Genomic DNA, 13,553 nt, shown 5'->3' on the forward strand with positions numbered 1-13,553 from the left:
AGCAGGCCTGTTCAACCCTGCGCACTGTAGTGTCACGGTATCGCATTTATGGGCGTTTATTTAAACTAACGCTTGAAGTATTTGAGTGGGAGCAGGAAGTGAAATTGAAAGGCATTTGTTCTGGGGGAGTTTGGAGAGCTGCGTTTCTTCTTTTCCTTTTCCTCTCCCGCCTTGTGTCTGACCAGATAATTTAAGGATCATTTGAAGTGCATTTTCCTGCTTTGTTCTTGATACCTGTGGTGTGTGTGTGGGGGTGTATTTGTATCCCAAGAGGGGCAGGACATTTCTGAGGGTGTGTTGGCCAGCCACAGCAAAGCTCTGGAACATCCTCAGTCGCAGAGAATTTGCAAAGGACCGGTGGTGAATTTGATGCTCCTGGATGGGGTCCCAGCAGGTTCTGTGGTCCGTTTCAGCATTCTAGGCAGAATCTCTACTGATGGATCCTAGGTGACCATCCCATACAGTTCCCTCCGTTCACAGATGAGAAACTAAGGACCAAGAAAGGAGGTGACTTCCCCTCAGTGAGCTCCTCATGGAGCTGGGATTGGAACCTGGATCCTGCCCATGCTTTGTGCCACACTGTCTGCCATGAGATGGCTCAGGTCTCACCTCTGGATATGGTCAACATCTTCTGCCTACTTCTACAATCACCCAGCAGGAAGGTCGGGCTCACAGTAAATCTTTAGACTCGTTATAAAGAGGGTTCGCTCATTCATTAAATGAATTAGGATTAGAGAGGCATCACCCACTGACTTGAGTGCTAAGATTGCAGATTTTCCTGGTGCTCATTTAGGGAGGAACATGTTGCCAATTTCTCTCGGCACTTCCAGCATCTCGGTCTCCAACCTCGCTGCTGAGGTGAGATTCAGAGACGGTCCCTTCACATCCTACTACCTGTATTCCACTAGGAAGGTGGACGATAGTTTAATACTCAGCTGACATTCCGCCTTTCACCTCCTTCCAGCCATTTTCTTGCCTTTCTTCACTGTCTAGTATTATTTGAGACTGTGTATCTGCTTATAGACTAAAAGCTTTTTTTTTTTTTTTGAGAGCAGGGACCATGTATGAGTCACCTGTTTCCACAAGAATGCCATGTAACAAACAACCACAAAACCTCAGCGGCAGACGATAGCTGTTTATTTCACGAGTCTGCAGTCGAAAGTCCACTGGGAGCGGTTCTGCCGATCTTGGTGGGGTTCACTTGCATGTTTTGGGGTTGACCAGCTGTTCGCCCATCTAGGCTGGCCTCAGTTGGGGCAACTGAGGGGACTTGGCCCTGCTCCACGTGTTTCTCATCCTCCAGCAGGCCAGCCTGGCCATGCCCTTCTCATGGTGACGGCAGAGGTGCAAGAGAGAACAAGGCGAAACACACAGACCCTCGTGAGGCTGGGCCCAAAACAGGCATACCATTCTCTCCACCTTTTTTATCGACCATAAGAAGTCAAGTCCAGATACAAAGGTGGGGAGGTAGACTGCCTTTTTTGAGAGGAACTGCAAAATTACAGGGTAAGGGGTATGGGGTCATTAATGCAATCCATATACTATGGACCTATATAATTCGCCTCTTATTTGGAACTTAGGCTGATGCTTTGCAAGTAGTGCATAGTTAATAAATACATGTCACATAAAAGTAAAGTTAATTGATTAGATTTTCTAATCACAACTGAGCCGACTGACTGATGTAGCCATTAGCTGGAGTTTGTTGGAAGGGAAGTTTCTGTCATCCTAGTAGAATCTCAATTTCTCTTTTAGAATCTGAATTTTTCCTGCACTGGGTGCAGGGACAGCTTGGTTGCCACTAAGAAGTCCCTCTTCTTGTCATCTTTTCTGTCATGGGTTCTGCTGCTGTCATTTTCAGGATCTTGGAGTGTAAGTGTCTGAGAGACAGGGAACAAAGCGGGGGAGAACTGTTCATCACCCTGACGTGTCTCGGTTGCCTCTGGAAGAGTAATTTGGTTCATGTATTGAGCACTGAATGGATGTAAAGAGGGAGAAGCAGCTCTGTCCAGTGTCTTTAGCTTTTGTTCTTGTTTCTGCCCCTCAGAGCAGCACATGGGAAGTAGGGTCCTTAGGCCAGCAGCCGCATCAGCATCGCCCAGGAGCTTGTTAGAAATGCAGACGCTGCTTCCCAAATCAGACACCCTGGGGCTGAGGCCCAGGGAATCTGTGTTTTAACAAGTGCTCCAAGTGATTCTGACAGGGAGGAGGTTTGAGACACCCTGCCTAACCCCCGTGGGCCATGGAAGCTAACAGTGTCGCTCCCACTACTGACTCAGACACGGGGCGTGCGTGGGGCACCTCTGAGGAGGTCACGACGCACTCTGAGCCTTGCAATAGTCAGGATTACAGGCTCAGGGCCTCCTGGTGTTGGACACCAACGGGGGCACCCCCAACCAGCTCACTTAAAGTCACTTGCCCTGCTTTGTCGTTTGCAGGGGTACACCACTGAGGATGCCAGGGCTGCGTTTTATACCTGCCTTTACACCTGACTTTTATACCTAACTTTATTAGAAGGCAGATCTCAAGGTTGGAACAGGCTCCTTCTCCCCAGACAGACCGGGCAGGTGCCAAGACGTGGGACAAAGTGTGCTCAGGTTCAGACACCTCCTCCCCTTCTTGCCCCCTCGCTCTAGAGAGCCCCCAGGACCACTAGGCCTGTGGGCCCCCACCTCTGGTACAAAGAAGTCTGTATGGCTGGTGAGGGCACTGTCAACACAAAATAAATACCAGCGCCTTTGAAGCAGCATTTCACCAGGGTTAGCGGTGTTTTCTCCCCGAAGTCAGAGAAACGCCTGTGTCCAGCCCTCTAACTCTTTAGCTCCGTGAACGAGGCCTGGCCTGCAGGCTGAACTCAGCACAGCCAACTAATCTGTGTGTGTGTGTGTGTGTGTGTGTGTGTGTCTGTCTGTCTGTGTGTGTGTCTGTGTGTCTGTGTCTGTGTGTCTGTGTGTGTCTGTGTGTGTCTGTGTGTGTGAGAGAGAGAGAGACGGGCAGAGTTACCAGTTTGCTGTCTCCGGGGCTGAGTACCAGCCGCCTTGCCCGTATCCCTCGCATCCCTACGATGGAGGCTCACACAAGCCTCTTCTGTTTGATTCACATAGAACCGTGAGAAACAGCCCCGTATGTGAGGCCGTGGTTTTCATTCTATTCAGTCTTTGTATGTTCGGATTCTTCCAGTTTCAGCTCTTGCTGTTCTGCCAGGTTTCCATCGCATTGATGGCTTCTCTGAATTAATAAGTGTTTTGCGATCGTGAAAAGTTTTCTTCCCCCAAGCACCGGGACTTACCCATATTGATTTTTATCCCCTTTCTCTTTCCTCTCTAGCTACTTCTTAGACGTTCTATTTTGTAAAGTGTTAATAGAATTTTTCTTGCGCTCCAACGCTGTATCTATTCAAGAGGTCTTTGTGAGGTCCATTGTACACTGGACCATAGAGGAAAGAGCTCTATTCTTTTTTTTTTTTTTTTTTTGCGATACGCGGGCCTCTCACTGTTGTGGCCTCTCCCGGTGCGGAGCACAGGCTCCAGACGCGCAGGCTCAGCGGCCACGGCTCACGGGCCCAGCCGCTCCGCGGCATGTGGGATCCTCCCGGACCGGGGCACGAACCCGTGTCCCCTGCATCGGCAGGCAGACTCTCAACCACTGCACCACCGGGGAAGCCCAAGAGCTCTATTCTTTACGACAATGGTTGCCCCCAAAAAACATACACAGAGCCTCCTCCTCACTCATCAGGGTGGAGCAAATATTAGCAGGGCAGCATCAGAAAACATCCAGAAGTAGGAAGGAGAAGAGGGACCCAATTACGCACGATGGAAAGGAGGGGCGTTGAAAATACTTTTTCTTAATTCAAACTATTTATCTCCTAAGGGGATCTGAGTTTCAGTACCCAAACATGGCCAACACAGAAGGGGGGCTGTTTTTCTTACTGTTAGGCATTTTCAGCTCAAAATAAGGACTTGGCAAACATCTTAGAAAATATGGCAGTGGGTGTGAAACGGATGTCATGTTCACCTGCACGATACCCAGCAGGCTTCGCCCACCACCCACCCGCACCCCAGGCAGTGGAATCCTCCTCGAGGCCCCGGGTCGGAGTCTGCGATGCCATATGCTCAAACGTGACGGCCCTTTGTAGAAACAAACCGGTTGATCTTCTGGTGGTTTCGCTTGAGGGGTGCACAGGAGGCAGCTGGCTATGGTGTGTTTGGCCTCAGCAGGTGCCTTGGGGACTCATCAATCCTGCCTGGCCGGGAAGGGGTCTGGTGAAGGCACCCCCTCTCCAAACTAGCATCCCCTACTCCCCTAAGCCTGGTTCCTGGGAGAGAGAGGACAGCTCCTTGCTGGAGGAACAGTCACCGTGCAAGGCCATTTCCCTCCCAGTAACTGACTACAGAGATGGGGACCAGAAGGGGAAGGCCCCAGGAGCCTGCCTGCTCAGGCCCGGTTGCTTAGCAACACCAGGGGCCCTGACTCCAGAAGGGATGTGTAAGCTAGGCCAGTCCCTTGGAGGTTTGTGTCTGGCTTGCCTGCGCCTTCTTCCGTTCTCACCTTGGCTTCGCTCTCTCCGTTATACTTGATGGGCGTCTAGAAAAATAGATTTGACTTGTCCGGAGGCACCATTTTAAACCTGGTCTTATTGCTTTGCCCAGTGTCTTCCCCTCCATCGGAGACTGTCATCTGGGAGGAGTGAGGAATGAATAGCCGATGGTTCTTTTTCTCAGCTGGCTTAGCTCAGGCCCCCAAGCTCCTTTCTGAGCCTTTGAGCTCCAGTGAGCAGTGCTTGGTCCTTCGCGCCGCGCACACACGCACACACGCACGTTGAAATTGCTCCAAGCACGGAGCCCTCTGCTAACAGTTCTGTCCACCCACAGCCATGTGGTCGGATTGTATTTTTACTGCCAACTTTGGGCACAAAATGAATGAGGAGACCAGGCTACTCGCCTGGCCAAACCAGGTACAGTCTGCAAGTGAATGGCTGATTGGTTTAGGACAGCACCTGCACTAAAGATGTGTCTTTTGTGGAGCAAATAAAGGATTGGATCATAAGTAAAAGGAGTGGAATTCAAAGCCAAACCTGGTTTCATAAGTGTGAGTTTCTTGAGGTCCGTGTGGGACTTGAGTGTGGATCCTGACTCTCCAGAAATGACTAAAAGGGTTGCAGGGTGCCTGGGGGGACAGAGGAAGGGACGAGGAAGAGAGACAGAGGATGCCTTTGGTATTTTCCTCTCTTTGATTTTTTTTTTTTTTTTTTTTTTGCGGTACGCGGGCCTCTCACTGTTGTGGCCCCTCCCGTTGCGGAGCACAGGCTCCGGACACGCAGGCTCAGCGGCCATGGCTCATGGGCCCAGCCGCTCCGCGGCATGTGGGATCTTCCCGGACCGGGGCACGAACCCGCGTCCCCTGCATCGGCAGGCGGACTCTCAACCACTGCGCCACCAGGGAAGCCCTCAAATAGGTTTTAACAAGCAACGTGACTTCTATAACGGAAACTGCCACCCCCCCCCCAATATATAATGTTTTGTGTATTTTGTTAAAATTCCTAAAGCAGAGACTCTATTTTGTATTTGTTTTGCAGGTGGAGGATGCAATGCTGATGTTTGATAAGACGACCAACAGGCACAGAGGTAAGAACCCCAGTGTGGGGAGGTTGCCCCTTCATCCTCTCCTGCCTCCATCTCTTCTCACCCCCAGTCCTGCAGACAAAAGATACAGTGACTGTTCCAAAATCAGGCAGGTGGAGGTGACGTGTGTTGTGGATCTCTATTAAGAGAGCGGCCACGGTAGTGTGGAGGGTTGACACTGGACAGTTAAAACACCATTTCCTTTTGGCTTGGGAACCGTCATTTAATTATGCAGCCACGCCCAACACGTGTTCTGATACACTTTTCCAAGCCTTGCTTTCTTAGTCCTTGCTGAACCACAGCACGAAGTGGAAATTATTCACAGCAGTTACTCAGTTGAGTTCTCAATTTGCATTGAAGGGGGGGGGGGGCGTTGAGAAGCACACTGTCAATCTAAAGAGCCCAAAAAAAAAAAAAAAGCCTCATCCTAGGTTTGTTCGCTGTTGGACGTATACAATGGGTGCAGACCTGGAATGCCCTTTTGTGCCTCTTGGATGCTTGGAGGACATCTGCACTTCCTTGTATTTTCTCCTGTGCTTACTGTCCTGTCCATGTTTTGGAAAATGGGTTTCATCCTGGGGTCTAAGAAGCCCTGAAATGACACACGGGATGTTTTATGTTTCTCTTGGGAGAGGCTCCCTAGCTTTGAATAGATTCTCAAAGGGGTCTCTGATTCTCATCATTGGATGACTCTAGAAAATCCTTCCCAGAGGAAGCAGCATCAAAAGTTATGGTTTAGCGTTCCGTTCTCCGGAAGCTCCTGGTTTCTGGGGTTCCTATTCACGGGGCATTAATGAACAGAGTTTCTGAAGGGGGGGTGGCAGGAAGCAGTGTTCTAGAGAGAAGGGGCCAGCGATCAGTGTTTCCTTGCCACTTGGATGGCATTTAGATGTTTCTTGTGTTGTTTACATTCTTGCTGTCCCCTGTGATTAGAAGCAGTTACCCAGTGCTGACTGCATGTCTCCCTGTTCTGAGCAGGCAGGCTGAGTGAAAGGGAGGAAGGAGTGGGTGGGGAGCGATGCTTCCAAGGGTGGGAGAAGGAGGGGCTGTCCTGAGTGTGCCTGGGGAACCAAGCATCTCATGCATCCACCTACAGCATCCTTAAAAGGGAAAATAGAAAACTGGGCAGAAAACGGGGGCCTCAGGGGTGTTATATGTTGGGGAAGGGATGGGGATGGGGTAGAGGATGAGGAGTTAGGGGGAGACAAGGAGAGAAAAGAAGAGCTTACAGGTGTGGAACGATTGCCTTTGCTTCTGCAACGCTCCGGAGTGAGAGGAAGGTGGTGCCGGTGCCGGGCGATTCTTGACGACCCTTGATCATCGTCTGCATTGCGTCGATCTTTATGGTTTTCCCAGCACTGCTTCCACACGCATCTTCTACCTTGATCTTCACAGCAGCCCCCGGAGGGAAAATCACTTAAGTTCTTTATGCCTCAGTTTATTCATCTGCAAAATGGAGATAATATGGGTACCTCCTTATAGGATTGTTTGGAGAGCGTAGTGCCAAGCACACCAACTGTGCATAAATGTTAGGTATTATTATTACCATCACCTCCATTTTGTGGATGAGGTAACCACATCTCAGAGAGGTGCCTTACATCCAGGATCAGAGAAGGGACTCACACCTAGGACAGCCGATTTCAAATTCTGCTCTTTTTTTTTTTTTTTTTTTTTTGCAGTACGTGGGCCTCTCACTGCTGTGGCCTCTCCCGTCGCGGAGCACAGGCTCTGGACGCGCAGGCTCAGCGGCCATGGCTCACGGGCCCAGCCGCTCCGCGGCATGTGGGATCCTCCCAGACCGGGGCACGAACCCGCGTCCCCTGCATCGGCAGGCGGACTCTCAACCACTGCGCCACCGGGGAAGCCCTCAGATTCTGCTCTTTGTTGTCTCCACGTGCAGCGGGTTTGTTGAGAAGGGTGTTCTCGGCCTTTTATTTTCAGGATGGGCGAGGTGCATCTGAACGTGGCACTGGTGTTCAGTGTTAGAATTCATAATTCTGGAAGATTCCTCAGCGACTTCTAGGCAGTATTGTTATTCTTTTCTGAATATCAGTGAAAAAGGTATTTTTGGTCTCTTGCTCTGTGTCAGGCCCTGTGTTGGGAGAGATGACAGATCATCTCATTGAACCCTCTCAGCTGAGCCGGGAAAGGGGTTCGTCATCTGAGGGACCTGAGGGGGCGGCTCACCCTCCGTGTCAGGTCACTCGGCTGGTAACTGACAGAGCTGGATTCACACTCAGGACGTCAGGCCCAGACACACTGCAGAGGAGGCGCCAGGGAAAGTTCTCCCCTGTTTCTAACGCAGATGCCTCCTGCTGTGGTTGAAGCCTCTTCCCCTTCTCCAAGGGCACTGGGCACAGTGATGGGGTGGGGGTCCCTCTGTGACTGGATGAGGGAAGTGTTTCCTGTTGGGAGCCTAAGGGAGGTCACCTGTGGCCCAGCACTCAGAGTAGCTTCAGGAACGTGGTCGCTCACTCCCCCAAGTCAGGACTCCTGGTGGCGATGGCAGGATGGAGGGCGGGCAGAGCCCCTGGTGCGTGCACGGCGCGGCCCCCTCCCCCAGCCAAGGCAGGGCCTGCCCCGCATCCTTCTGCCCTGCCCGCCTTTAAGATTCCTGTGGTCAGTGCAGGACCCCTTACATAATTCATGGAGTCAACAACAAGATGAAAGGCAGGGCCTCTTATTCAAAAACTATCCAGAATTTCAAGATGACAGCAGAGCATTCAACCAAGAGTGGAGCCCTTCTGAGCGCGGGGTGTATGTGACAGCTCAGGCCGCCCGTCCAGGAAGCCGGCCTGAGTGGATGCAGCCTGTGGCCGGCCTGTTGCTGGTGGGGCGGGGAAGAGAAGGCAGGAGAGACCGTGTGCCCAGAGGTTTCAACGGGAAGGACCTGACACCTGCTGCCCGTTTGCTCCTGTACAGAAATCTGGTCCCGCCGTCCCACCTGTGTCGGCGGGGGCTTTGGCCCATGCATGCTTTCCAGCCTCTCCAAACAGCTGAGGGGGAGTTTCTCTCTGGACGGGGTGCTGAAGCTGGGGTAATACTTCAGCAATCCAGAGCATTAGGGGAGGAAAGAATTTTCTCTAAAGAAAGAACGTATCACGAGAGAAGCACAAATCCTAGATGTGGAGCCAGCAGGCCTCACAGCCCTGGCCTGATGGAATGTGCACTTGGGATCAGGAGATAAGCACAGGAAAGTAAAGTCCTCCTGCAGCCACCTTGCCCCAACCTTTCCTTCACCTCCTCGGCTTCCTGTTTTCCATTATCTTATCAAGAGGAAAGTGCTGCTGGAGCAGGAGCTGAGGACACCTCTCTGGCTGGCACTGCCGCCAGCTCTCACTTAAAGAGGCCCAGACCATTAACCCCTCCGTGTCGTCAGGGCACACTTGCTTAGTGCTTTCCGTCACCTTCTAACCCAGCCCCGTTGGGCAGCCTGGACGGTGACTTGTCCTCTGCCCCAGGCATTTTGAAAACCACCTGTGTGCCCCTGAGCCGCGACCACTGCTGTCAGGGAAAACTCCGTGGCACGGGGCCTGGCCTTCTGGGAGTCAGGCCACACTTGCCATTAGGAGCCAGGGGTCGGGGCAGCTTTTCCACTTCCTGCCCCACGGTGGCCGCCTCCTGCCCTGTCCCCGCTGGTCCCGTAGGCACAAGGGTGGCCCTCAGTTTACTGCTCCTGTTCACGGAAGCGCCAGCCTGTGTTTCTTCCCACTTTGCATCTGCACTCGGACCTCGGTAGCACCGTGGGAAAGAGCCCAGGGGAGAGTCCGGCAGACGGTGAGCCCTCCAGGGAGGTGCATCCTCCGTCCTGGAAGCAGGAAGGTCGTTCAGCCTCTGACTCTCACGGAAGTGTGGAGTCTTCCCACCTTCGTCCTTAGAGGGACCGCCTTCCAGCTTCTGCTGCCCCTTTGCGCTTAGCCAGGGGCACTTCTCCTAAGCTCTCTGAACCCCTCAGGCTCTGCCTCTGGAAAATACATGAACTGGGACCGCTGAGCTCCAGGACCTAAAGTATGCTTCTGGCTTTTAGCTTTTTAACTGGAAGTATGTTCCAGATTGTTTCCTTTCTCTAACTAGCGGAGGGGGAGCAGTTGTCTCCAGTAGGGGTCCCTGGGATGGGGCTGGGTCTGCAGGAGGTTCATTGGGGATGCTCTTCACGGGGACTGGGCAGACGGAGGTGACAACCTGCGATGCCCTGGGGAGTTTGAAGAGAGGGTGGTCCTTCAGCTGCCCCAGTTATCCCCGTACGTTGATCAGTCATAGGAGGCAGCCCACCTGGGAAGCAGGTGTCATCTTGGGCTTGTACCGGGGAAGTCCTGGAGGGGACCAACAGCTGGGGCCGTCATCCAGCAGCACTCCCAGAGGCTGGGGAAGATGACCTTCATTCCTGAAGGGGGTCTGACCCCCCCGCCCCATCAGAGTGCACACCATAGTGGTACAGGGTTCTGTGTTAACCAGGTTGTGTTAGCACTCCTGGTAGAAACAGCCACTTTCTGAGCACCCCTATACCAGGTGCTTAGCACGTACTGTGGAATCTTTATGAACTGAGCTGCCCAGAGTGGCACACTAGTCCGAGCAGAACTTAGACGTAAACCCACCCTGTCCAACCCCGAGCCTGTGTTCTTAGCCGCTCTGCGAGCACGGGGCTAGGCAGTGGTTTAAAGCAGGAGAGTCGGCGATCTTAAGGACTTAAGCACCTCCTTATTACTAGTCCTTCTCCACACCTCTCCTCTTGCCGGACTACAATGTACCTCCATTTTTCAGATGGAGAAACTAAGGCATGTGGAGCTTTGGAAAGCCGCACAGCAGGTTCCTACAGCCAGCTGGGGAGCTGAGCTACTGGTAGAAGCTAGGGCCTTCCTTGGCCCCGCCCATCGCTTCATTTCGCGGCCTTCTCTGAGACCCTCTGTGCCCAAGGACAGAGAGAATGGTGGCTTTCCAGCCTTTTCAGAGTCATTGCATTTGCTCTCTAAACGTTCTTAGAGGTGGGCTGAAAAATATTGGACTGATCATCAAAGGATTTAATCATTGGGGAAAAGTTTGTCGCTTTACCCTTGCAGAACTCAGATAAGATCTTGAATTCAGCATTACGTATTGATCCCAGAGTGGGGCTGGAGGTGGGCAGGGAGGGAAGAAGCAACAAGGTGCTATCCTTTCTGATTTGCTCTTTGGTGGGCGGTTGGGGGGAAGCTGGCTGAGAGCCAGGGGGCTGGAGGACTCTCCCTGTATCCGCCCTGTTTGAGACAGTGGATGGCGGGGATGCTGGTTGCTGAAATACATCTCTCACTCACCTCCTCATGGGGGTAGGGAGCCCCCTAAGAGCTCATTCCATGGGAGCCTCAGATGTGCTGCCTCCCTCTGACCTCAGGGCCTGCACAGCCAGGTCCCTCCAAGTCTGACGCGTCAGGGGAGAGCTGGGTGGTTGGGGGCCCAGTGGAAAATGAGCTGGATGTCTTTGAAGCTTATCAGGTGGCCTGGTGAGGGTCAGCTGGAGAGGGAGTGGTTTCTGGCGAGTACAGAGGAGAGACCTGGGGACAGGCCTTCTCACTCCCAGTGGCTTCCATTACCCAGCAGGCCTGTTTGCTCCGGAACATTGCCAGAGGCGAAGGAACAGGATACAGAGAGAAAAATAAAGATCAGTGTGATGGATGACTCCTCTCCGGACCGTTAGCAGTTGCTTATTAAGTGCAGTGCTAATGGCTTTGGAGAGGAACAACAGCTCCGAGGCAGTCTCCTGTTCTGTGGATCTCAGAGAGCGCCATCCCCAGCAGGCTCCCTGGATAAAGAAAGTCCTCCCTCTCCCAGGGCGGCTCTGCCCATCATGAGTTACCAGGCTGGAAGGGCGCCGTGGTGGGCCCTGTGGCTGGAGGGAGCAGCCTTCTGCAGTCTCACCTCAAGGCAGCAAGACTGAGCTTGGCTTCTCCCAAGAAGCTCATACAGCATCTCTATCCCCAAAAGCAGCTGGCCGAAGTTTAAGGTCTTCATAATTTGCGTAATTAGTTTATTTATTAAAACGGTGCCTGTGCGATGTAGCTGAAGCTATATGATAGAAGACACTCTTTTCTTTTTCTTTTAATAAATTTACTTATTTTATTTATTTATTTTTGGCTGCATTGCGTCTTCATTGCTGCACGCGGGCTTTCTCTAGTTGCGGCGAGTGGGGGCTACGCTTTGTTGCTTTGTTGCGGTGGCTTCTCTTGTTGCGGAGCACGGGCTCTAGGCACGCGGGCTTCAGTAGTTGTGGCTCGTGGGCTCTAGAGTGCAGGCTCAGTAGTTGTGGCGCACGGGCTTAGTTGCTCCATGTGGGATCTTCCCAGACCAGGGCACGAACCCGTGTCCCCTGCATTGGCAGGCGGATTCTTAGTGACTGTGCCGCCAGGGAAATCCCGGTAATGCTTTCCTAAGGAGAAAAAACAGCCCTTAATGTCCTGACTCCCTGCCAGACACTCACTTTTGAAATTGACCTCTGAAGTCCAGACTGACTCTTTTCTTGTATACTAAAAGATGATTAAAAATCACACTGTAATTGTTTGTTTATTGATGCCCATTTCCCAAGGGGGGAGGGGGAAGCGTAAAAAGAGTTTCACAAAGGCGTAAATTAAATTAAAAATAAAAAAGCATTGCTTCATTTGTAGGTGTGGGGTGTCAAAGATAATGTATGTGTGTTTTTCCTAATGAGATTCTAACATTTTGACTTTATTTACCTGGGAGAGAGGGTTGGGACTCTACAACCCATAAATGTGACTTTGTAGGATGGAGGAAGGAGTGTGTTTGACAAAGAGGATAAGTCCCTCTGGGTGGGAAAGGGTTGTTGGCTGGGGTAGAAAGCATGATAAGGGTTTGGAGAATCACAGCTGGTGAGGACACTTGTGCCAATGGGACATGATGGCATCCTGCGCAGCACCGGTGCCCAAGGTCAGGGTCTAGAGCAGGATTTGCTGCGGGGTCTGCCCTGCTGGAGTCATGCCCTTTGCGTTTCCGCCGCCTCACAGATCTGCTCTCTGGTCCGCTGATGCTGTTAGGTACCCATCACTTTCTAACGCAAGTCTGAGATGTGTTAAGGGGTTTAGTGGCAACCTTTAAGCCAGTAGCTGATTACTATTGGTACTGAGCCCAGTTCTGCACCTGAATTGGAAGCCAGTCGACAGGAAAGCTGCTGGTGTGTCACAGGCCACTAACACCAACCAAGGGTCTCGGTCGGATAGAGCTTCCAGCCTAGGCTGTACTGTGATGTGGTCACCTAGCATGTCTGTGGGCTCTTTTCATGCAAGTAGAGAGTTAGATCAGGTTAGGTGATAATCCTCGTCTCTTCCCAGAGTGGATCGATGTCAGTGTGGGGCACCTGTTTTAGAAAGGTATTGAGGGACTTCCCTGGAGGTCCAGTGGTTAAGACTCCACGCTTCCACTGCAGGGGGTGAGGGTTTGATCCCTGCTTGGGGAACTAAGATCCCGCATGCCGCGCAGAGGCCAAAAAAAGAAAAAGGTATTGATACATGTGGAGTCTAAGGGAGAATGTTAGAATGGGGTAGAAACTCAATATAATTGAATCTCCCCCATCCCCCCTGGATAGAAGAGCCTGGCTGGGGTGCTGGCAGTGATGTGTAATTTGCCGCCTTTGGGTACTTGGAGAGGTTCTGTTGGAAAACAATTACGTGCAGGCTTGAAATCGGGCACACTTCAGTTAGAACGAGGAAGAACTGGCAAGCCCCACAGCGGTCTACACGGACAGCCACGTGCCCCTCCACTAGATTCTGTCCTCCCGGCGGGCTCGTTTTAAAGCTGGGCTGCATAAGGTGGTCCCCACCAGGAGGGTGCATCTAGGGCTTTGCCCAGAGGCTGTGCAGCCTGGCCCCCCCGCCTCTGGCCCCCAGCACAGTCCCCTCAAGGCCTGACCTGTCACCAGGCCCATCTCAGGACCTCCTCCAGAGGAAGGGCGGC

The 13,553-nt window shown here is 52.3% G+C and overlaps 1 protein-coding gene across 5 annotated transcripts in view; it reads left to right on the forward strand.

Moving 5' to 3' along the window:
* Positions 1-13,553, forward strand: part of MSI2 (musashi RNA binding protein 2) — a 390,324-nt gene that overhangs the window by 244,491 nt on the left and 132,280 nt on the right. For all 5 annotated transcript variants that reach the window (XM_027087140.1, XM_027087141.1, XM_027087144.1 and 2 more), the window contains exon 7: positions 5,573-5,621. In XM_027087140.1, the coding sequence (XP_026942941.1) occupies positions 5,573-5,621 (49 nt within the window). The remainder of the gene's footprint in view (positions 1-5,572; positions 5,622-13,553) is intronic.

This window comes from Aethalodelphis obliquidens, unplaced genomic scaffold, assembly GCF_003676395.1.
Source record: "Aethalodelphis obliquidens isolate GAN/ISIS:26980383/991018 unplaced genomic scaffold, ASM367639v1 scaffold58, whole genome shotgun sequence".
Taxonomy (NCBI): Eukaryota; Metazoa; Chordata; class Mammalia; order Artiodactyla; family Delphinidae; genus Aethalodelphis; species Aethalodelphis obliquidens.